Source organism: Triturus cristatus, chromosome 2_1 (assembly GCF_964204655.1).
Source record: "Triturus cristatus chromosome 2_1, aTriCri1.1, whole genome shotgun sequence".
Classification (NCBI taxonomy): Eukaryota; Metazoa; Chordata; class Amphibia; order Caudata; family Salamandridae; genus Triturus; species Triturus cristatus.
In genome coordinates this window covers 274,007,253-274,033,047 of record NC_140581.1, presented here as the reverse complement: position 1 = coordinate 274,033,047, position 25,795 = coordinate 274,007,253, and the positions used below count along the sequence as shown (strand labels likewise).

At 47.4% G+C, this 25,795-nt stretch overlaps 1 protein-coding gene across 16 annotated transcripts in view; it reads right to left on the bottom strand.

Annotated features, from left to right (window-relative positions):
- Positions 1-25,795, bottom strand: part of NIPBL (NIPBL cohesin loading factor) — a 1,722,939-nt gene that overhangs the window by 1,395,458 nt on the left and 301,686 nt on the right. For all 16 annotated transcript variants that reach the window (XM_085631078.1, XM_085631072.1, XM_085631074.1 and 13 more), the window contains exon 7: positions 16,526-16,686. In XM_085631078.1, the coding sequence (XP_085487204.1) occupies positions 16,526-16,686 (161 nt within the window). The remainder of the gene's footprint in view (positions 1-16,525; positions 16,687-25,795) is intronic.

The following is a 25,795-nucleotide window of genomic DNA, read 5'->3' as shown; positions in this document are numbered from 1 at the left end:
GCTCAGCCCTCCACAGGGCTTGGTCGCCCCACTCACTGCTGCCGCTCCTGCCTGCCTTTGCCGCCTCCTGCCTGCAGATTCCTTCGCTCGCTGCCCGCTGCTCCTGGGAATTTCCCGCTGCTCCTGGGAATTTCCCGCTGCACGCTGCTTCTTGGAATTTCCTGCCGCTGCCTCCCTGCGGCCCCGCCCCCCTGTGATTCCATTCGCCGCCCCGCTCCCGCCACCCAGCTGCTCCTCCCTCCCGGCTCCTTACTTATGACGCCCCCAGAGCGACCACGCAGCGGACGCGCGCAGCGGGAGCGCCGAAGGTGAGCCAAAGGTAAGCCCGTCTGCGCCCGTCCGCGCCTGGCCCGCGCCCATCACCAGACCCCCTGGTCCTCGCCCTTGCCAGCACACCCTGCACATCTACGACGCCAAAACCCTCCACGCACTCAACGCCGGCCGAAACACCGCCTGCTACCGAGCCACCCCGAGACGCACCCACAGACCCTTCACCTGCCTGACCTGCCGCTTCACCGGCCTCTGACCCAACACCGCAATTGCTAAACCGAGCCCCAGCAACAAACACCTGATGTGCATCCTGCTCAACACCTTCTCCGTTCACAGGCATGCCGTCGAACTCTGGAACCTCCTCGACTCGACAGCACCAGACATTGCCTTCCTGACGGAAACCTGGATGAACGCCTCCCTCAGCGCCCGACGTCGCCATCGCTGTCCCAGAAGGCTACAAAATCACCAGGAAGGACCGCGTCAACCAGACATGAGGAGGCATCGCCATCATCCACAAGAACATCATCCGCATCATGACCAACTCCGATGACACCTTCACCTCCGCCGAACACCTCCACTTCCAGATACACACCGACCCCAAGACCACGCTCAGAGGCACCCTCGTCTACAGACCACCGGGACAACGCACACAGTTCAGCGAAGACATCACAGACTTCGTCAGCCCGCACGCCATCAATTCCAACGACTACATCCTCCTGGGGGACCTCAACTTCCACCTGGAGGACAACAAGGACCGCAACACCACTGCTCTGCTGGACAACCTGGCCAACCTCGGACTCAAGCAACTGGTAACCACCCCCACCCACTACGCCGGCCACACGCTTGACCCAGTCTTCTCATCCAGCAAATACGTCACCTTCAGCCACTCCACCAATCTCCAGTGGACTGACCACAGCTGCGTCCACTTCAGCTTCAGTAAAACGACGACCCACCACCACCCTCAACAAGCCCCCCGCAGGAGCTGGAACAAGATCACCGGCGACCAGCTCACCACCTTCCTCAGCCAGAACCCCCCCACCAGCTCAACGGACCCCAATGAAGCCGCCAACAACCTCACACAGTGGATCACCAACTGCGCAGACGCCCTCGCACCACTGAAGAACCCCCCCAGCAGACGCGGCAGCAAGAAAGCCTCCTGGTTCACCGACGAGCTCATCACCTCCAAGAAGAACTGCCGCTCCCTGGAGAACACCTGGCGCACCAACCAGACCACAGACAACATGACAGCCCTCAAACACGCCACCTGCAAACACCACCAACTGATCCGCGCCACAAAGAAGACAGCCTTCAAGGAACGACTGGACAACAACACCCACAACAGCAAGGAACTCTTCAGCATCATCAAAGAGCTCTCCAACCCCGACGCCGGAAACAATGACATCACTCCCTCGCAAGACCTCTGCGACTCCCTCGCAGCCTTCTTCCACGACAAGATCGCCAACATTCACAACAGCTTTGGCCCACCAACCACGAACCCCACCACCGAACCGATGCCCCCCACCGCCACCCTCCGCACCTGGACCCCAGTCAGCACCGAAGACACAACACGCACAATGAACACCATCCACTCCGGATCCCCTACGGACCCCTGCCCACACCACATCTTCAACACGGCCGACCACATCATCGCACCCCACCTCCGCGACATCATCAACGCCTCCTTCAACACCGCCACCTTCCCGGAGTGCTGGAAACACGCCGAGATCAGTGCCCTGCTGAAGAAACCAACTGCAGACCCCTCCGACCTCAAAAACTACCGCCCCATCTCGCTCCTCCCGTTTCCTGCCAAAGTCATCGAGAAGACCGTCAAGAGACAGCTAGCCGCCTTCCTCGAGACCAACGGATCCCTCGACCACTCGCAATCCGGCTTCCGAGCCAACCAAAGCACGGAGACCGCCCTCATCGCAGCCACAGACTACATCAGATCCCTAATGGACAACGGGGAAAATGCGGCCCTCATCCTCCTAGACCTCTCCGCAGCGTTCGACACTGTCTGCCACCGCACCCTGGTACAGCGCCTGAACAACACCGGCATCCAGGAGAAGGTCCTGGAGTGGATCACCTCATTCCTCGCCGGAAGAACCCAGAGAGTCCGCCTCCCACCGTTCCGGTCAGCGGCCACCGAAGTCATCTGCGGCGTTCCACAAGGGTCATCGCTCAGCTCCACCCTCTTCAACGTCTACATGAGCACCCTCGCATCCATCGCACGTCAACACAACCTCAAGATCATCACCTACGCCGACGACACCCAGCTGATCCTCTCCCTCACCAGCGACCCGGACGCCGCCAGAGCCAGCCTACACGAAGGGATGAAAGACGTCGCCGAATAGATGAAGAACAGCCGCCTGAAACTGAACTCAGACAAGGAGGTCCTCATCCTGGGATCATCACCCTCCGCCTGGGACGACTCCTGGTGGCCCCCCGCCCTGGGAGCCACCCCCAAGCCAACGGACCACGCACGCAACCTAGGCTTCATCCTGGACTCCTCCCTCTCGATGACCAGACAAGTCCCCCCCCCCCCCCCCCCCCAGCGCCTTGAGACCCTCCGGGTGAGCAGTGCGCTATATAAATGCCTATGATTGATTGATTGATTGATTGATTGATTGTTTGCAAAAATCGACACTTAGAAGAAATTTCACAGAAAAACAGTCAATGGTTTGCTGTGGGAGAAAATTGAGTTAGTGGCAAGTACGGTTGTAAGTACTTTTCAGGGTCAGTGCTAGGCACCAAGATCCAGCACTGGGATCTCTCCTAAAAGCAGGTGAGTATTTCCGTTCATTACTCGGTTGATTTTAGGTGAGTATTTTACATTTCAGAAACTCCACACTTCGAAATTTCAGAAGAAGCCAGTCAATGTTACCCTACGGAAGAAAAGTGAGTTATCGGCTTTTGGGTAAGTACTCGACTGGCAGAGTCCTCGGGGTCTTTGTCCACTCTGGCACATGCCAGGCTTGGCGGGTGCAGAGTGTGCAGGGTTTGCGGTTCCGGGCTGATGCCAGGGGTTAGAAACTTGCTTTGAGCAGAGCCACTGCTCGTGGGAGTCCCAGGTGCTCAGAGTCACAAGGTAGCCAGGTCCTCCAGGGTTTGTGAGGTTGCTGGCCGCAGGAGCCGGTTCGAGAGTTGACAGGCCGGTAGGGCTGAGGCCAAAGCAGTTGGTGTCTTCCTCTTCTTAGCAGCTGCACGGCAGGTCTTTCTTCAGGTTCTTCTGTGCTAGTTTAGAATCTGAGGAAGGAAGGTTCAGGGTGTCCCTAAATACTAAATTTAAGGGTGTTACAGGTAGGTAAAGGGCAGGGAACACTGGGTCCCTGTCCTGGGGTGGGTACACCTCCTATCCTGCCACTCTCCTGTGGGAGGGGGGCAGTGGCCTAATCCTGATTGGGCAGGCCTCCCCATTTTCAAGATGGCGAAAGCCTGGAGATGTGCTTCACCTCGCCTCCCCTACCTGAGGGGTGGGGTTGGCAGGGCTGGCACATCCCCTGTACTTACTTGGAGTTTCCGGACATTCTTCCAGCCAAAGTGGGGGTCAGAACCGGTGGGGGCCAGTTGCGGAGTACAGCAAGTGGCCTGGAGAAGCACACAAAGGCGGCAAGCCTTTGAAGCTTCCCCCTGCCCATTCTGGGGGAGGAGACCTAGCACCTCGCCCAGGATGTGCATTGTTGCAGGCCCAGGAGCGCGGGGGCTCTCCACCTAGGCGTCCAGCAACAGGTCTGCTGTGTGGCAGCCTAGGCAGCCTCTCAGACAAGACATGGATTGTAGGTTAGGTTTCAGGGAGCATCTCTAAGATGCCCTCTGTAGTGCTTTGTACATTAAATCCCACACTGGCATCAGTGCGGGTTTAATGTGCTGAGAAGTTTGATACCAAACTTCTCATTCTTCAGTGTTGCCATTATGGTGCTGTGGAGTTCGTGTTTGACGAACTCCCACCACCATATACTCTTAAATGGCAGCACTGCACTTAGTGCCTAGGAATGGACCTGGGTACTGTAGGGGCACAGGGCTCATGCTCCTGTGCCCACACCACTAGCATAGGGCACCCAGATAGAGGGGTGGCTGATGGATGCCAGGGCAGTGTAGGTTGTGGGCATGGCACACAGGGATGTGTGCCATGTCGAATCTTTTTCTCTTGTACCCAGACACTCAGCCTGCAAGGGCAGTGTGTGTGTGTGTGTGTTAGGGTACAGGGCCTCTAAGGGTGGCACCATAAGTGCTGCAGCCCTTAGAGGCCTTCCCTGGTCACAAGGCCCTGGGTACCTATGGTACCATTTACCAGTGGCTGACATGTGGCCAGGGTTTGCCAATTTGGGTTTTAGGGAAGGAACATAGGCCCTGGGCACATGATTGGCAGGAGTCCAGGGCACACTCAGTCAAAGTACATTCAGCAATTCAGCAAAAAGTGGGGGCATACCATGCAAGAAAGATGGCACTTTCTCACACTTAGGACTTGAGCTTTTAGAGAATTGGCTGAAAATCGCATGCAAATCACCCTTTCCAATCTATCGACAGGGCATTCCCCTTGGAGCGGTGGTGCCTGGAAGCAAAGTCTTGGCCATTTTGTATTTTATGTTGTTGCGAAAAGGTTGATCTCTGGGGTGCCCCAGGGTGTGAAGAGCTCTCAGAGCACCTGTCCATTTAGTTCCAATTTATGAGGTATGGATGCTTGTCTGCCTTTTTGTTTTGCACTCCTGGCGGGTGTATTGTTAAGGTTATTCTTCTCTGAATAGTGCAGGCCTTTTAACTCGGGCTAGTTTAGACAGCATGGGTGACTTTGTTCCTCCCAGCTTGTTCATACAGAATATCGTGGTTGTGTTGTCTAGATTTCCACTATCTTCTACTCCACTTGTGTCTGAAAGGCCTTTAGGGCCAAGAAAACCATCTATAGCTCCAGGATATTTGTGTGTTAAATCGCTTCATCGCTTTCCATGGTTCGGATTTTTAGAACCCACCATGTGTGCTCCTCAGCCTGTGTAGGATGCTTCTGTGGGAACTATCACAGTTGGAGATGGCTGTGTGAAGGGTCAGGCCACTGTTCTAATGTTCATGTTCATCTGTTTTTGCACTTTGAGTTGGAAACCAGTAGGTCCATCCAACTCAATTTTGCCTGTGACCATTGTTTCTGGATCCACTCTCAGAGGGGGCCTCATGTGTAGTCTTGAATGCAGTATAAGGGGAATGCAGGAGGCCAGCTTTCTCAACAATGTTCCCCACAGTCCTCAATGTCAGACTGCCCCTCGCGGAAGCATCAAGCTCGCTCTGCGATTGCTTAAAACATTTTGCATCCACTGAATTGATCCTTGCACCCAAAAGGATTTTTCCCATTCAGGCTATGCAGATGATTTCTCAAGGTAGATTGGGAAACCTGGTCTGGGGAGGGTGTCCACGACCGTTCCGATGTTCTTGCACTGGTGGAAGGAGCTCGCTTTTACCAGCCAGTCGTTCAAGTATGGATATACATTGCATCCCCTTACTTCTTAGGCAGGTTGCCACTGTGGACAGGTATTTTGTGAATAACCTTGGTATAACTTTTCCAAAAGGGAGCACTCTGAATTGGTAATGTTCTTGGTTGACAATGAACCACAGTTATTTCTTGTGCTTCCAGTTGACTGGGATGTGTAGGTACGTGTCCTGTAAGCCTATGGTTGCCATGTAGTCCTTTTCGGGCAACCCCAGGATTAACTACTGTAGCGGGCACATTTTGAATTTGTGGTTTTATGAATTTGCTTAAAAAAACTGAGGTTCAGAGTTGGTCTGAGCGACTTGTCTGGCTTTGGAACGAGGAAGTATGCCGCATAGCCTCCTAAGTGGATTTCTGCTGTTGGCACACTATCGCCCCTATTTTACAGGAGGTCTCTCCTCTTTCAAGTGCACTCACTCTCTTGGGTTGACTCCTTGAGGTGTCTTTATGAGCTCTAAGCAATATCCATGTTATACGATGTTGAGGATCCATCTGTCTGATGTGACCCTCCTCCATTGCTGAAGGAAGGCCTTCATCAGGCCGCCCAAAGGAATTATAGTGGCAGGGTGGCTGAGGAGCTAACCTCTTCCTCTCGCTCTGCCACGAAACGGCTGGTGTTGTGTCGTGTTGTTTGCGGCGGCCACTGTTGCGCCACTGGTTGTTGTTGGCATGTGTGGTGATAAGATATCTGTGTTGCCGTGCCCTGGAAGTTTCCCATTCCCTTCCCTTTTCATGGGGGTTGCTCCTCAGTGGATGAAACTATTGCTGTGTTTCATCCACTGATGTGCCAAACAGGTGTTCTCCAATGAGGGGAATGTTATGATGCTTGCCTGCATTTCGCTTTTGAACCCTGAAACCGAAAGCCAGGCATTTCGTGCCCAACACCATCTTTCTACTGGTTGTGTCTGCAGAGTAGAGGGTAAATTTCAGTCACATGATGGTGATGGTCTTGCCTTCTTCAACAAGCACAGCTTCCCTCTTTTCGAACTGTACTGAGGGGTGTTTAATAAACTCACCCATTTCTTCCCAGTGCCGATAAACATACCGGTTTGAGAGGGCATTGGAGTTTGCGACCCTCCACTGTGTTGCTGCTCCTCTCTATTTTCGTCCAACCATCTCCACCCTCTTGCTCTCCTTCTTGGGTGGCGGGCCCGTGGAAGTAGGGATGATGGCTTTCCTCGTTGCTGTGGCCACAATTATGGGGTCTGTCACAGCATTCCCTCAAATATATTAGTGAGTGTCTGCAGATGTTAATACTTTTTCTCCCCTCTCAAGGAGAAGGCCTAGGAGCCTGCTGGCTCTGAAGTCCTCACTTCCTTGATCCATGATGCTGGATAGCATCGGCAAATATTGGACCCTGCTCTGTGAGGGCACATCAGTTTCAAGGAGAAAGCATGTCTGCCCTCTCCTCTCCTGCACTCTTTACAACCGAGTTGTACGAGGCTATCATCTTGAGAGGATGGTCTCGAAGGATAGGAGTAGATTTCCTCTGAGCGAGTCTGCATCAAAATCTTGTCACTTCAACCGGCACAACCTCAGGAAACTATGGAGTGCTCCACCTCACAGGCAGCCCGGAAGCTCAACAGACGGCAGTAATGTCATTGGACATTTCAATGGCATTCGACAGTATAGAATGGCATTACCTAGTCAAAGTTCTTCGTAATTTGGGCTTTGGCCCCAATTTTAATCAGTGGGTGAGATTATTGTATGAGAGTCCCAGTGCACAAGTGCGAGTCAATGGAGTAGTCTCCAAATACTTCCAGCTGGGCAGGGGCACCCGGCAGGGTTGCCCCCTGTCCCCATTGCTCTTCGCCCTCGCGCTTGAACCATTGGCACACTGGATTAGAAGGGACCCGATGATTTTGGGGGATAGTTGCCCCGGGTGGATGGTAGGCTAGCATCTCGTTGTACGCAGATGATATCCTCCTATACTTGGCAAGACCATATCACTCTCTGGCGAGAGTGCTTCATATTTTTGAGCTCGTCGGCAGTTATTCTGGATACAGCATTAATTGGGCCAAGTCAGTGATATTCCCACTCTTGGGTCCCCCGCCCAGGGAACCGGCTAGCTGTCCTGCCCAGATAGTGTTGGAAGGATTAAAGTACTTGGGCATATACGCAATGAGACCCAGATGGGTTTCTGCTGGTAAATCTCGAGCCCCAGCTGGAGCGCCTCAGTACGGATGTACGTCACTGGCACACCCTCCTGATGTCATTGATGGGGAGGGCAGCGCTGTACAAAATGATGGCCTTGCCCTGTCTTCATGTTCTCCAAAACACCCCATATCGAGTTCCCCCAACAATTTTTAAAAGGATCTCACATGAAGTTCAACTGCTACTATGGCAAGGAGGCTCCCCGAGAATTGCACTCACTAAGTTGCAGAGAGGTGTGTATGATGAAGGACTGGCAGTTCCAGATATCAGACTGAACTATTGGGTCTCCCAGCTCATGGTCATTAACGACTGGGTATATACGGACGAGAGCGAACCGGCCTACAGAGTTGACAGAGCAGGAATGCCTGGTGGCCGATACGCCTCACTTCTGTACTCGCGAAAGAGGAAGCTGGAGTGCCCGTTACACACAAAAGTAGTGGCGGACTGCTGGAGAGAAGCGAATAAACTACTGGGATTGGCTTGGGAGTTGACTGGCCAAACCCCGCTATGGGAGGGCGTCATCCTCAATGAAGTAGTCACAGTAACAGGCTTTGTGAAGTAGAAATTGATGGGGATTGAGCATCTGGGAGATGTGTGGAGGGGGCGGCACCACTCAAGTTTGAGCAGCTGCAACAAGAATACGCCCTGCACAACACACAAATACCATTATCTCCAGCTCATGCACGCTCTACAAAGACACATCCAGCACGGCACCTCACTTCCGGATTACTCGCCGCTAGAGGACCGGCTACTCCTCTACCCCATTGTAGAAAAGCCCCCTTAAACAGTTTACCATAAGTTAATCAATAACATGCCAGTCCCCCTAGATGCGCTGCGGGCAGCGTGGACTGAGGACCTGGGAAACTTGGACGACACGGATTAGCAGGAGGCAGTGCAGAGTCCGAGGAAGTGGCAATCCAGATGAGATTCAGGCTAGTGCAACTTAAAATTCTGCACCGTTCATACTACCCGTGCACACATTTGTACACTTCGGGTAAAACACACTCAGTGCTCTGTGTTAGGGGCTGTCAGCAAGAGGGTAAATTTTTTCACATATTGTGGGACTGCCCGAAGCTAGTTAGTTATTGACGGGAAGTTACAGGCATACTGTCCAGAGTCTCCGGTGAATGTGTCCCTATGGACGCTAAATGGTTACTCCTGGTAATGCAATATAATGTAATGTAAGCTGTATTTATATAGCGCAAACTGTCACCAAACGTGTATCCTGGCGCTGCGAGTTACCAGAATGTCAAACTGTCAGGCTGAGACGACTATCCCCAAGTCTAGAAAAGGGCATCGAAAGAAGAGCAGCAAAAGAAGAAAGAAGGTATCTGGGAAAAAAATCCATATCACATCAGCATTTTTGTGTTATTCCTCCCTAGGGAACAGCCACGTTTTCACCTTCTTCCTAAATTGAAGCAGATCCTGAGTTTGTCCGATATTGACGGGGAGAGCATTTCACAACCGCGAGGCTGCAGGACTGAAAGCTCTGCCTCCTGTCCTGGATTATTTAAATCTCGTGATATTCACCAGATTTGCTGTTGCTAAGCAAAGATGTCTTGAGGGAGCATACCACGAGAATTTATTCTGGAGTGGTTTAGGTTCTCGATCATGGACTGCTCTAAAGACAATACAAAGATATTTAAATTGTATTCTCTGATGAACTGGCAGCCAATGGAGATCCCTCAGAGCTAAAGATGCAGAGGACCTCCTCTGCCTTTTTAGAGCTAGTTTTGCTGCAATCGTCTGAATTCTTTGCAACTTCCGTATCAGTAGGTTGGGTGCTTCCAGATACAGCGAGTTGCAGTAATCCAGCCTGCTCAGGATTACACACCTCACCACTTGTATCCTGATGGAATCTGGTAGTAATGGGAGGATCTTCCATAAGGCTCTGATCAAGGAGAAACATGTGCCAACTAATTTGACTTGAGAGTCCAGCTGAAGGTTGTTATCCATTAATACCCCCAGATTACGCACTGTATTTGCTGTAATTTGTGGTTTGTCTGAAGGGGTGAGCCGAAAGTCAATAGGTAGGGGGCAAGCTATTTTATTTGTAGCACAGTACACAATTTCCGTTTTGTCTCCATTGAATTGTAACTGATTGTTTCTGAGCCAGTCTGTAGTGCTTTGCATGCATTCGTGGAATTCATCCATCGTAACTGCCCAGCTCCCCCCTAGCGAGAACACTAGTTGTGTGTCGTCTGCATAGTTTATTAATTCAATGCCAAAAGATTTAATAATGGGGATTAGTCGGCACAGATATATTAAATAAAAATCGGGCTTATTGTTGACCCCTGCGGTACCCCTTGTTGAACTGCGCTTTTTGTAGATACAAATGGAGGAATTGTCACTGCCTGCTGTCTGCCCGTCACATAGGACTGGAGCCATTTTAACGCCTGACCCTCGATTCCTATATTCCTGAGTCTTTCCAGCAGAGTATCGTGGTTCACTGTATCGAATGCGGCTGACATATCCAGTAGTACCAGTACAACAGGATTTGCATTGTCAGCACGCATTCTTAGGTCATCAAGGACTGTGACTAAGGCGCTTTCTGTTCCGTGCTCAGGATGGAATACAAATTGAGCCTCATCTAGCAGATGGTTTTCTTCTAGGAAGTGGGAAATGGATTTGCTAACTGCGCGCTCCAGAATTTTTACAGGATTAGATAGTAATGAAATAGGCCTGTAATTGGACGAGCAGAGGATCAAGTGAAGGTTTTTTGAGCAGTGGAGTCACCATTGCCTGCTTCCAGCCTTCAGGTACCTCTCCTTTGTCCAATGATTGGCAATCATGATGATCAATGATGATTGATGATCAAAGAGGACTCAGATTGGTCCAGGTACACGGGAATCTGGCTGGCTCTGGCGGCCGGTATCGCTAAAAGGAACATTGCTCGAAGGTGGGGGTCACCCCTACCGCACTCACTGAGAGAGTGGAAGTGCGACATGGACTGGTGCCAGAGGGCAGAAGAGACTGTGTATAAAGGAAGAGGATGTAGCAAAAAGTGGGAGAAAATATGGGCTCCATGGCGCAAATATAGACTGGGGTTGGGTTTGGACGACGATCAATCAAAGTCAGGGACACGAGACAAGGCAGCTGTCTTTACTGCCGAGGGGGACTTACCAGCTCTATGTACACGTTGATTGGCTCTATACCTATTGAAAAGAATGCAGTTGATGACCTTCCATCCTGTTGGAAAACGCATGTGGTCGGACTGTATTGGCAACTGGGGGCATACTGTCAATCATGATGGTGTGTGGTCATATGAGCAAAATGTTAATAAAAAGATTTGTCAGGCTCCTCGTCCTCAAATTTCCTGTTTATCTTCTTGTGGCTCTGGTGTTTTCAGTGGGTCTAGTTCAACCTACCTACTGGCTCAGTTTCCACGAGGGCTTTGAAAGGATGCCATATCCCTGAAGTGTTTTCTTTTGCAGAATCGCCAGCATTTTGGCCTGGAGGCTTTTTCAGGGTCTCCCGCCTTATGTTTCTTAGAGGGACCAGGTGCCATCTCGACAACCTCTCGCTTAGCGACTGACCCTTCAGCTTGTGCTAATTTGGTGTCCCCCCCCCCTTGGCCTCTTCGCGCTCCACAGTCCGAGCTCCTATTGATAGGCTTCCCTTCTGCACCTGTACGATGGCTTAGTGTGCCTGTCACTGCTTGGCTCTACTCCCGAGCATCTTTGGGAGGAACTCTGTGAATGCCTCCCTAACCAGGGGCTACCGATATCTCAAGCTTCCTCCCTCCAATCTTTTACAGCGGTATATGTGTGGCAGTTGCGATTGCCCTCTTGCTAGCTGCAGCAACAATTAATAAGTATACTTCTTATGCTTTTATATAGGGTGGGTCTTGTACAAAGGCATTATATTTCTTTTCTATCATTTGTGTTACCACTCGATGCAGCTGGCTTTAGAACACCTCTTTCCCTTGGTTAAAGATAGCTGGCAACAGAAGGAGAAATTGGCTTTTTCTATGATGTAGAGTTAAGACATACAGAAAAAATGCATCCCTCTTGTTCAGTTTCCATCTGAGGCCATAAGTATCTGCTGCCCTTTTAATAGTGCCACAAAGGTATAATGTCAGGTGATCCAGGAGGAGGAGGGGGGGGGGGGGTCCTTGTTGTGGGGAACCTACATTTTTTTCGGACACAAGTGCAATGAAGCATATTCCGAAGATGTGATTTACAAGATGATGCTGCGGCAACTGAATTTCGCATCTATCACTTATAGGAGATGGTAGGGGTGGTGGTGCACAGATCTGGAAGATCAGCCATTTAATCTTACACATAGGAGACCAGCTCCCTAAATTACTTACAAACAGATGATCAGCACCCACTATATGTTTTTTGAAATATGTAGGAGTCACATACGATTTAAATTACATAGTGCACAGACTTCCGACATCTATTTTCAAATCACTGCTCATCTTCAATCCAACCACCACTGCTGTACCAAACCACTACAAAACAATCAATGCTCAGGATGTGAATCCAGAAAAGATTAACGGTGCGAAACGTATAGTTTGCCTGTACGTGTAGTTTTACAGCTTGAAGAATTTTCTGGATTCACAAGTGATCCCACCCTCCTCTGCCAATGAAGATGATAGGAGGAAAAGAGAAGAAAAAAGAATCTGAAGATAATGACCAAAGGTGGGAGCACGACAACGCCACTAGGGGACACCAAAATTAGTTGACGCCCACCAACAAAAACAACAAATAGTAGGATAAAATATTTTTAGAAGAGTTCTGGACCCAACCACTAGATGGCGGAATAATGCACAGCATGTGAATTGAGAAAAGATTCACCCTGCAAAACATGTTTGTTGCCTGCTCTATCACTTTTATATCAGAAAGGCCTAAACTGGGATTCATTTATGTGCAATTAAACAGCAGTGGACTAGAGTAACCAAAGCCTTGTGAGGAAATTTGGCAGAATCCTAGAGTTTAACAATCTTCTCTAACCATAATGCTATATAGTGCTCGCCTCCTAACCTTTTGAAAAAGCTGTTGAAAAACCGTCAGGTGACGAAATAAGCAAGTGAATCTTTGGAAGAACTTATTTCTGAGGGCACAGGTATAAATGGTAGATTATTTAATCCAAATATCGTTGGGGAGAGGCACTAAGTAGAGGCGACTGCTGTCGCTTGGAAAGGTATGGGAACCACTAGTAGCTATCAAAAGAGATATTTGACTGAAGGTATAGTGGTAGGCAAAAAATAAAACCAGGTGACAGGGAAAGTGTAGAATGGCGGACAGGTATGCAAAAAAACAAATTAAATTATAAGACATACAAATGAGACTTTCAAGTAAGGTTAACAGATACACAAACTCAGGCAAGGAATACTTTTACGGAAAACAGTGGATGCAAACAGGGAATGTGCAGAAAGCTGGCTCTGTATATGGTATACTACTAAGTAGTCATATCATGCACAGAGTACAGAGATTCCCTCAGAAGTGTACGGGGATCAATTTAAATCCAAAGTGCTCTATTTATGGTAGTGTGGGCGACCAGCCTTAGGCCTAACAGAGGAGTGTAAGATATTGGTTTCTGGCCTCAGGCCTCAAACCAGGGGTACAGAAACATGTCTGGTGGTGCCAGTCAGACACTACACTGGGGTTAGTAGGTTTTCAGGGGGCACCTCTGAGGTGCCCTCAGAGTACATGTTTTATTAAGTCGCACACTGGCATCAGTGCGGGTTTATTAAGAAGAGTTGTTTGGTACCAAACCCTCCTGGGTTCAGTGAAGCCATCATTGTGCTGGGGAACTTGATTTGTCGAGTTTCCAGGCCATGTACTCTATGGCTTTCCTGGCACTTACACTATTAATAATAGGCTTAAATATTGTAGGGGCATATCTGCTCAGGCAGCTATGCCCACACCTGTCATAAAACGCACCCTGGCTTGCAAGCCCTGCTAGAAGGTTGACTTCCCCATACCTTTGGTAGTGCTGCTTTGACATGGCACACCGGTAGCGTGCCATGTCGACTTTGCACCAAGGCTGCAGTGGCATAGCCTGGCCTTGGTGAGGGGTCCCTAGGGTACCCTCTTCAGTCCCCATGCCCTAGGTACCAGGGTACCATTTACTAGGGACTTAGAGGGAAAGAAAACTGGTACTGGGAAACTGGACAGCAGGGTCCCAGTACACTTCTGTCAAAGTTGCATCAAAAAGCCAGGCAAAAAGTGCAGGGGTACTGCAACAGAAACCCACTTTTCCACAGAAGGGCAATGGGGAATTCCCCATATTTGAAAAACAAATAGTCACTTTTATAAGCACAAATGTCTTTATATCGCTCAAACATGTTTTCAGCTCGTAGTACTGGAGCAATTCTGTTTCACTTCGTACTTATTCTCTCATACTTACAATGGATATTTTCTGTCACCAGTTTTGTTAATTTAGAAGATTTCAATAAATGATTATTGTTGGGATGCTATTGAGACCTTTCATAGAAGGCATTCTGTGTTGCCGACTACTGCTTTGCGATATTTTTAGCTGTTGCATCTTTTCTCAAAAAGATTTAAACAAATCGAAAAATTGATTTTACTTGAAATAGAAGATAAGACGATGTGGAGGCAACTGTGTAAGGATGAGATCAGAACAACAAGGACAAGAAGAGCTAGGAAAGCGAAAATGTGCCACCAAAAAATAAATAGGCATAGTGTGGGTTGGCCACCACAATCAGATGAAATAGCTTCTTCCCACATTGCACCCAACCTCTTTACCTGATCTGACCTTTCACCTCCAATCACACAGGTCTGCAACAATTCTGTTCAGAATGCCAAAATCTTATGGCAACCACCACTACTACCATGGTACATTGATACTAATCAACAACCGTTATCATTTTTGCACGCTACTGTAGAACCAGAGACACCAACAAATAGCATTATTTCTTTTTAGGTGGTTTGGAATTAGCAAAGATCTTTTGAATGTTACTAAAATTAAATGTACAATATACTTACTTATAGGTGTTTTTCAGCTAGGACTACTATTCCAATGGGTGCATTTTAAGACCAAAAGAAAAATGTCCTTTTAGACTTGCATTTTTTTACCTTTAGTCTGATGAGGACCCGGCAACTTAACCAAAATAAACGTTTTACAGAACTACTTGACAAAACAAGCACTTGCTAAGCCAGGCGGCTTAGTGAGGGCTAGCAAATGTGTTAAAATCTTCTTTGCATCTCCCGGAGCAAAACAGGATGGAAATTTGCGTTTAGAGGAACACCAGTGGACCTCTACCTGCCAAAACTAAGCCAATTCATTTAATTGCTTAGCATATCACTGAGGGAATATTTCAGCAGCACTGGAAAGCAGCGTCTTATCAGGCACCTCTCAAGGTCTCTAATTATGCACTATGGAAGAGAGGTTGCTGGCTAGGCCTAATTTGATTCGTGAAACAAAAAACGGATTTAATCGTGCAAAAAGCACCTGATGAGCCTAGTATCATTAAAAGTGAAGAGCCGCCCCAGTTACTGGGGAGTTTTAGTTGAGGTACTTTTTCCACTCCCCACATCAGGGATCAAAGCGTGCACAGTCACCACTCAGTATTCAGACCATTACTTTTCAGGTTGATTCAGCCTTGCTGATGAGGCTCATATGGCCTGACCTATTGGCTACATCTTGTGTTAGTGGGAAGTCACCTTCTGCAGTGATTTTAACCAATACCCCCCTTCTCCCACCCCTCTCAACACATGCTTTTAAAATAGATCAGTGTTTTGAATGGTGGCCCAAGCAAGTAGAACTCTTTACGGGATTGATTTCATGAAGCCCTGGCAATGAGTATTGTTTAGTAATCTAGTCAGAACTGGAAAAAACCCTTGTATGTTTGACAAAAATATATCACTTAAAACATCGCTATCTGCTAGTTTTTATCAGCTGATATGTGGAATGGAAATAATCACCCAGAGATGTTATAATGTGCTGGAATAAGTTGTTCTGAATGGTTTCGGGAAAAGGGAAAGTTAGTGACCTTAATGTGATCCCCCCCCAAACCTCTACAGACAATATTTTGATATTCATACATTTCATGAACACACAGCTCTCAATAACCCCTTGGTGTATGTGACATACAATTTGTGAACTTTTGCCACTGCTACTATCGCAAAATGTAGACCTGGGTATAGCACTAATGCACTAAAATTGCTGGAACTGTGTATAAAGACAATGGTGTTGGAAACTAAAGATCAGGAATCAAAAGGGAAACCCATAGATGCTACTACATAAAATTGGCAATTCTGATTTTGGGCTCAGAGGAACACACTGCAGCTCTACAGATTTTCCAGTTACACTCAGCCCACTTTCATAGACTTAGTTGTATAATTTTGCAGTACGTTACTTAACTTTAGTGTAAAATAATGGCTTTTAAATACAGACGCTACAGCATTGCCCATGGTCAAAAGACATTTTATAGGTCTATATTTTACTCCAACTTTTAGATTGCAATCATAACAATGAAAAATCAAAACTACTTCATAGCATACATAGAGAGGTGCATCACGAAGTTGGTAGGAGAAATCAAGTTCAAACCAAAGACTTTGTTTTAAAATAACTACTTCTAACAGTGAGTGCTATACAGACTAAAAGGTGGTTACAGGGAAAGTGAAAAGCAAAGCAAAAGTAGTAATATTAACTTACCTCACTTCCTAGTCTGTGTGCTATGCGCATGAAGTCTTCACCCGAACCATGTCTAGCATTATCAGAATGATGATTTGCATTATTACCCGGCAGTGGACCAGATGCTTTACTTTCATGCATATTCCTTAAACCACCTGAAACAATGGGACTGGACCCAGAGCCTAAAAAAAGGCCAAAAGGCCATTAAAATTGTGTGAAAATGTAACGAAACAAAATGCGTTCAGCATCGCACAATTAATGTGCAATGTAATTAGACTACAAAATTTCACACACAAAAACTTTCTAATGAGGTTTCAAAACCATGCATATGAACCACAAACAAAATTCTATTAAGGAGAGAGTCTTCTAATTGACGTTATTTCACATCATAACAAAATACATAGTCTATATTTTAAGAATTTTAGAAGCACAATCCTCGCCCAGAAAGCAGTTTAGCCACTTTCACACCGTAGAGTATACACCAACTGTAATGAATACAAATGTATATAGATCCGATACTTTCATTCTGAATTACATTTACGATTACAGTGGTACACCTTATACAAACACACAAACGTTTGCGGCAGCATATCAATTAGCAATGCAGAGTAAAAGTTTTTCTTGGTTGTGACATTTCTTCAATAGGACATTGTCAAGCAGAATTTGACAGTCAACATAACATTTTCTGACTTAGGGGTGTGTGAGGCTTTCAAAGGTCTGTGGACAGTATGAATATCAAACAGCTCATTTATTGGTTATTCACTATCTTTTCTACAATTACCAATTTTACACCCATGTGTTTTGTGATATGTCACTGCAAACCGTGAATCAGTCTATAGAGGGGGTCTACAACCTTTTCCACAATAAGAGCTATTTACGTTCGATGGAAATCATCCAGAGCTACGGATATTAGTGACATAAAAGGGACCACCCCATCGAAGATTGTTAGCGGTGATCACATCAGTGCGTGAGGCAGGGTTTCCAGCACTCATGTAAAACAAGCATTTGCAATGCAATAGGTCTTGCATATGCAAGAGTTTAAGCTAGTAGCATTGTAAATGTCAATGCCTTTCGTTCATTTGTTTAGAAAACGAACACATAAATGAAAGGCATTGTCATTTACAATGCCAATAGCTTGAACTTCTGACCTCGGAGGGGTGGGAGGGGTGAGATGGTGTCGGGCATGGCACATGAGTTACTGGAGTACGGAGTACTAGCCAATGCCAGCCGCACGCCGCTTTTATGTGCAAAAATGTGCGCCTCCCCACTCCAGGCATGCGGCCACCATGTGCTAGTACTCTGATAAAATATATATTTTTTAAAAGATGGTGGCCGCTATAGATAAAGCGAATTGCCGTAGCAAAGTAAAGAAAGGAACGCAGCCACTATAGTTAAAGCAGACAGCACTGCCAAAAAATTTAAATACAGATTAAAAGGTGCAAGCTGGTTTTGTAAATATGACGCGGCCACCATTAATAAACAAGCTGGATATGTAAATAGGACGTGTTCCCATTACTAAAAAGATCTAAAAACAGGTGCTTTGCAGCTTTAGAGGAAAGAATGCCATGGGTGGAACAGGAGAAATCATTTAAGAAAATAGTGCTCACAGACTAAATAAAACATACCAAGTAACAACATAAGTAATAAGGCCAGTCCTCATGGGAGGTTACAAGTGTAGACAAGGTGGTTCTAGGGAGGGACTACTAAGCCTATTCATGAACCAAAAGCAACCATTTAGAAAGGACAGTAACAGGATCCAATTGAAAAGATGGGTGGAAAATGGGCGGAGCTTCAAGTCCATACCCGAATACAGTATGCCTCGCAGAGCAGCGCATACGTTGCCCAGGCTCGACCAAAAAACATTTGACAATTTGAAATGACTGTAATCAATAAATGCCTTAGCTGCAATCCCCGTGGCACTAAGGTAACAATATGAGTAATACATCTCCCAACTCAATAATAGCTTTAAAAACATTTTGAAATTTTAGAATGAATTTAATAATTTAACCAAGCAAAAGCTTCAATATTATTGGACTGGCCTGCACACAGAAGAGCCACTTACAGGTAGGTGGAGAGCTACTAGTACCGCACGAGCTACTCGTGGGAGACACCTGGTCTAGAGAAAGCCTTAAATTCATAGGCCATTGGAGCGTGAAGGTGTCTGCTCCTAGGCTCTGTGCTACCATGTCATAATGGATACCTGTGGCTTTCACTGGGGATCTTGGCACAAAATGTCACTGGTTTCTACCTATCTGAATTTCTGCTTTCACTTGGGGAACGATCAGAAGTGTCACCTTTCTCTTCTGCCGCGCTGACCCTGAGGAAACTTAAATGTCCATTGAATGGCAGTGAAAAAATAGAAAGGTATTGTCACTAGAGTGCTCACAAAGCATGCTTCGCTCTAGCGTCTACCCACCATTCTCAGTTCCATCATTCACTCTTAGGTTGTAGAGATCCACTTGGAGCAAGAGATAATCTGTTTTCTACAACTAAGCAAACCGCAGTCATACCACACTTGAGGGGAACAGATAAGGACCTATAACCACATTTTGATAATTTTGGATGTATTGTGACTTAGATATTAGGAGTAACATAACTGTGGTCTGTGGTTCACCGGGCAAATAGATTCACACAATGTCAAATTTATATCACTGTATTCAGCATGCTAACCAGTGCAAGACTGCCACTGGTGATTCACGTACAATATTATTTACTCACTGTAGGAAAGGGACCTTTTTTGAAATGTCATCACCACGTTTTGCCTGGTAATTGAAGCAATTTTGACACTAGTGCACTGGGTTTCTGCTATCGAGGTACCCAGTGCTAGATCTCTTTCCCTAAAACTGTACAATTGTTCCCCCAATAGACAACATGGCACACCCAGTGTGCGGTGTCTGCAGACACTGCATGCAATATATGCAAGGTTCCCCCACAGCAGTCCTTACAGTCCTAACGTAGGGCACATTATATTACATGTGGGGACATATATGCATGAGCAGATATGCCCCTGTGGTGTCCAAGTCGATTCTTGGACATTGCCAGTGAACAGGGAAGCTATCTTGAGTATATGTACTGGGCACTGGTGACTACAAGTTCCCCAGCTATATAATGGCTTCACTGAAACCAAATATGTTAAGCATCAAACATCTCATTGCAATAAACCCACACTGATTCCAGTGATGGATTTATTAATACATGCATGCAGAGTGTACCTTGGAGGTGCCCCCTGAAAACCTACCAACCTTTAGTGTGCTGGATCACTGGCGTAGACCAGGGCCCATTTGGCTCCAGGACAGGCGGGAAAATTAGATAGTCAGGAGGTGTATTCACTATCAGGCCAGTTCCACCTCTAAGACAAACCTCCTGATGTGAACACGAAAACTAGAATTTCACCATCTTGGTCTCAAAGAGAAGATTAGTTAAATGCGCTTCTGGTTTACGACACCCACCCACCACGCTTATGTTAGTCTCGACCACGTCATGCTGTGGTGCTACTTCCAAGCACAACACCTCTTCAAACAGGGATGCAATATTGCCAGCAATGCCCCCTCTTGGGCCTACTTAGGCCACAGGATCCCTTCTTGCATGGTAGCTCAAAGCATTTGCATAACTCACATCTCACAACTCTGGGGGATTTGCTCAAAGAGGGCCACAGTCTTTCTTTTGATGACTAATGGAACAATTTCCTCACCACAGGGGTGAGTTCCTTATATACCATTTCATTCACCACAACCTTGGTCATCGCTAGTCCATTACTGACAATTAACCAGAAATTGATTCAATCATGAAGTCAAGTCTTCTACAATATGGGATTATGTTGTAGACATCACCTGGTTTAACAAAGCCCTTCTCTCACTTCTATCTTGCCCTCACCTCTGCAGGATAATTAGGAGATTGTGTCAGGAAGGGTGCTAAATGAAAATAAATGGTCTGATGTTCTAGCTTACCAACACTGGATTTCCCATAACGCCAAATTCAAACTATTTCAATATTACATACTGTCTACCACAGTGATACTAAAAGTACGCCCGGGGCCGCATGCGGCACCCTGGGCAGCAGCAGCACTGGACTGATGTTTACTAGACTCTGCACCAACATTTAAAAAAATGATAATTCAACAGCAAGCAATTATTTAAAGGTTAATTGTAGTCAGGGAAAATAACTGGGCCCTTATCTTTAGGAACACCTTCAATTTTAAAGACAGCAAAGATGTAAAATTGTGATCGTTTTTTCAAAATCAATCCAAAAAGTGTATTTCGTTAACCTGTAGAAGCATTTCACCTTAGTAAATCCGAATATAGCAGTGCATTCAGAAGTTCTAGCTAGTCAGCCAATACTCTAGCCGTCAGTTGTTTTTCAGGGGGCATCTCTAAGATGCCTTGTGAGTGCATTTTGTAATAAATTCAACACTGGCATCGGTGTGGATTTATTATGCTGTGACGTTTGATACCAAGCTTCTCAGTCTTCAATAAAGCCATCATGGAGCTGTGGAGTTCGTAATGACGAACTCCCAGCCCATGCACTAAAAATGATTTCACTGCAATTACAGTGCCAAACAATGGACTCCGATACTAAAGGGGCATACTGCTCATGCAGTTATGTCCTCACCTGTGGTATAGTGCATCTTGCGGTCTCCAGGGGTGCGAGTAGGTGTATTACCGGTGAGGTGTGCTCAGCTAAAAGTGTTACGAGCCCCTCAACCCCTCCAGACCATGGGGCACAATTGAACCTCATACAAAATACTACGCGCCAATGAGTAAAATCGTATGTATTAAACAATAGTGCACGCACAGTAGGTATGGCACTTAGCAGTTCACTAACTATTTATCTACCTCACTTATAGGTCTCTTAGGAGTGGTACGCACAGAGCTGGTCCCTGTGTGGTCCTGAGGAAGAGCTTTGGGGAGGCTCGAAACAGGTCGACGACTTATACTAGAGACTTCTAGTGCTCCTACGTATTCTCGCAAGTCGCAGCATGCCTCAATCCTCAGCGGATTGAGAGGACCCCTATGATGAAGCATCTCACCAAGGGGAAACCCTGGTGAGTGAGGGGACTCAAAGAAATTCTGCTTTCTTGATTAGCAAACTCTCTAACTCGACTAGAGTAGAGGTCTCTCATCACCCATAGCTAAGTTCCAATTCCGTTTTTTCTGTGTTCAATACCTGTGCCACAGGCAGTGGGGTGTAGCCATGGCACTCAGGTTGACGTGCCATGTTGACTTAGTTTAGCCACACTACCACACAGACTGCAATAGCAGTGTGCATGTGTTTGTATGTGGGGCCCCTCAGGGTGGCACAATACATGCTGCAGTCCTAAGGGATCCTCTCTGGTCACAAGGCTCTTGGTACCACTGGTACCTTTTACAAGTGACTTTGAATATGCTACTTACAAGTATGCATCTGTTCTTGGCATGTAGGGCTGCTGACATTCATATCTGTGCATAGATCGCCGCCTAGAGTTGGGTCCGGATGATTGCACATTGTTGTCCTGGAAGAGTCTTCGAAGTATCACGAGATAGGTGGCTCCTCCCCTGGACTACAGTGCGCATGGGCATCCTCTCCATCCTTAGATTGTTTTTCGCCATTGTGGCAGTGATGGAGTAGATACAGTAAGTGATGACCATGCTATACAGTAATTCTGAGTGCTGCAGCCGCTACAGGCGCCGGGGAGGAGGGTGGGCAATATGAATGTCAGCAGCCCTACATGCCAAGAACAGATGCATACTGGTAAGTAGCATATTCGGTTTGAGGCATGTGGGCTGCTGAATTCATATCTGTGCATAGATTATATAGCAGTCCCTCCATTAGCGGCGGCTGCCCGTGCCAGCTGCAGCAATCTGAAAAAGGGTCTTGAGAACAGCCTGTCCTACAGCTGCCTGCTGTTTTGAATGCACATCTACACAGTAGTGTTTAGTAAATGTATGTATAGTGGATCATGTGGCTGCTCTACATATTTCCTCTATAGGAATGTTCCCCAGGAAAGCCATGGACGCCCCTAACTTTCGTGTTGAGTGGGCTCTGGGAGGAATCGTTAATGTGCGTTTAGCTTTTGCATAGCAAATTTGAATACATTTAACGATCCATCTGGCTATTCCTGCTTTGGAAATGGCGTTGCCTTTCTGTTGTGGAGAAAAGGCAACGAACAGTTGTTTTGTTTTCCTAAAATCCTGTGTCCTGTCTATATAGTACATGAGGGCCCTCTTTACATCTAGTGTATTGAGCATTCTCTCTGCGACATTTTCTGGATTTGGAAAGAAAACAGGCAGTTCAATAGTCTGATTCATGTGGAACTGTGATATCACTTTAGGCATGAACGTGGGGTTGGTACGTAGTACAACCCTGTTTGCGTGAACCTGTATGAATGGCTCTTGAATGGTTAGTGCCTGGAGTTCACTAACTCTTCTCAACGAAGTGATAGCCACTAAGAAAGCTACTTTCCAGGTGAGGAATTGAATCTCACATGAATGTAGAGGTTCAAAGGGTGGGCCCATCAATCTGGTGAGGACCACATTTAGGTTCCACACTGGTGCCGTTGGGTGTGTTGGAGGAATCATTCGTTTGAGTACCTCTAAGAAGGCTTTGATGGCAGGCACTCTGAATAAAGAGAGGTGTTGCCTGTTTTGAAGATAGGCCGCTATTGCGGTTAGATGTATACGGATGGAGTTGTATGCTAGATTGCATCGGTATAAGTGTAGCCGGTAACAGATGATGTTCTGAATGGATGCGTCCAGAGGATTAATGTCATTGTTTTTACAGTAAATGACAAACCTTTTCCGTTTAGCCGCATAGCAAGCACTGGTCGTGGGTCTCCTGGCCTCCTTGATGATATTCATACATTCTGGAGGCAGGTTCAGGTAGCCAAACTCCAAGACTTCAGGAGCCAGATCGCCAGGTTCAGCTGTTGCGGATCTGGGTGCTGAATTTCGCCATGGTTCTGTGTTAAAAGTTTGGGTGTTACCCGCAGTCTTTGAGTCGGCACCACGGAAAGTTCTAGGAGCGTGGTGTACCATGGCTGGCGTGCCCACATCGGAGCAACCAGGATGAGTGTCATTGAGTGTTGCCGTAGTTTGCGTGCCACTAGCGGTATTAATGGCGCTGGGGGAGAAGCGTACGCAAATTTGCCTGACCAGTTCATCCATATCGCATTGCCCTGCGACTGTGGATGCGGAAACCTGGCGGCAAAGCTTTGGCATTTTGCGTTTTCCCTTGTGGCGAATAGGTCTATCTCTGGATGACCCCACTGCTGGAAGTACGGTTGGAGTACTGATGGATGTAGCTCCCACTCGTGCATTTGGTGGCTGTGTCTGCTGAGCAGAACCGCCATCTGGTTGTCCTTGCCCGGGAGGTGTTCCGCCATGAGGAACATGTTCCTCTGAATGGCCCACTTCCACATGCTCTGAGCCAGATGAGACAACTGTGGAGAGTGTGTTCCTCCCTGCTTCTGAATGAATGTAGTACATGGCAGTCATGTTGTCCGTCCGGATCACCCCGACTTTGTTGCACCAGTGTACTTTGAATGCCTTCATTGACAGGAAGATAGCCATCAGTTCCAGAAGGTTGATGTGCATCTTCTGTTGCTGTGTCGTCCATAGTCCCTGCACTGTGTAATTGAGTACATGAGCTCCCCATCCCTGGAGAGACGCGTCCGCCGTCAGTATTATTTGTGGAACAGGCTCTTGGAACGGTCGGCCCTTGCATAGGTTGTGTGGGTTCCACCAATGCAGAGAGTTGTATGCCCGACCGCTCACCAACACTAGGTCTTTTAATTGCCCGTGAGCCTGATTCCATTGACGTGCTAAGCACTCCTGAAGCGGGCGCATATGTAGTCTCGCGTGCGGGACTATGAAGATGCAGGAGGCCATCATGCCTATCAACTGCATGAACACTCGCGCTGGAAGGGAGTGTTGAGGTTTGAACTTTTTTATCAGCAGTTGCATGCTGTTGATTCTCGCTAAATTTGGCTGAGCTTTGGCAGCCAGAGTGTCTATGGTCGCGCCCAGGTACTGCCGTACGTGGGCGGGTTGAAGATGTGACTTTGGATAATTTAGTGAGAATCTCAGACTGTGAAGAAGGTGAATGGTGTGGGATATGTGGCTGGCACACTGCTGGGCTGACTTTGCCTGAACAAGCCAGTCGTCCAGGTAAGGGAAGACGTGAATGTGCTGTCTCCGTAGGTGTGCAGCCACTGTTGCTAGGCACTTGGTAAAGACTCTGGGTGCCGTTGTTACTCCGAAAGGGAGTACTTTGAACTGATAATGCTGATCCTGAAGAGTGAACCTGAGATATTGTTTGTGTGATGGGTGTATGGGTATGTGGAAATACGCATCCTTCAAATCTAGTGTTGCTAGGAAGTCTCCCTGACTGAGTAACGGCAGAACCTGCTGGAGGGTGAGCATATGAAAATGCTCTGACAAAATGTACTGGTTGGGTGGTCTGAGGTCCAGTATAGGTCTGAGAGACCCGTCCTTTTTTGGGATTAAGATGTACAGAGAGTACACCCCAGACCCTCGCTGTTCCACAGGCACAAGCTCTATGGCTCCTTTTTGCAGCATACTTAGTACTTCTTGCTGCAATAATGTCAAGTGCTCTGCGGACATAGGACGGTGTCTTGGTGGTATGTTGGGTGGAGTGGATGTTAATTCCAGACAATAACCGTACTGGACTATTTCTCTGACCCACCCGTCTGTGGTGATGGATCTCCAGACTGGCAGGAACCGTTGGAGTCTCCCCCCGACCGGTGTTATGTGGGCGGGGGGCAGTGACAAGACGTCACTGTTTGTTATTGGCGGAGGACCTTGTGTTGTTGTGTCCCCGTCCTCTGCCTTTGGTGCTGGATCCACGATATCCACCCCTATTGTTCTTATTATAGGTACTCTGGGTGCCTGCTTTACTGTACTGCTGCTGGGACCCCCTGACCTCTAGCTGCTCCTCTATTCCCTGGGCGACGAAAGGAGCCACTCCGAAACTGCTGCAACTGTAAAGCCCCCATAGACTTCGCAGTTTCAGTGTCCTTTTTAATCTTTTCCAGTGTAGCGTCAACCTCGGGGCCAAATAAAAAGTCTGGGTTGACTGGTTGATTCAAGATATTATTTTGAATCTCAGGTTTGAAGCCTGAGATTCTCAACCATGCGTGCCTCCTCAACATTACGCTAGTGTTGATCGCCCTTGCTGCAGTGTCGGCTGCATCTAGTGCGCATTTGATGGACGCATTTGTAAGGAGTTGTCCCTCTCTGATAAGGAGCTCCGCTGCCTCTTTGTATTCATCTGGCAAGTGTTGTAGCAGTGATTCTA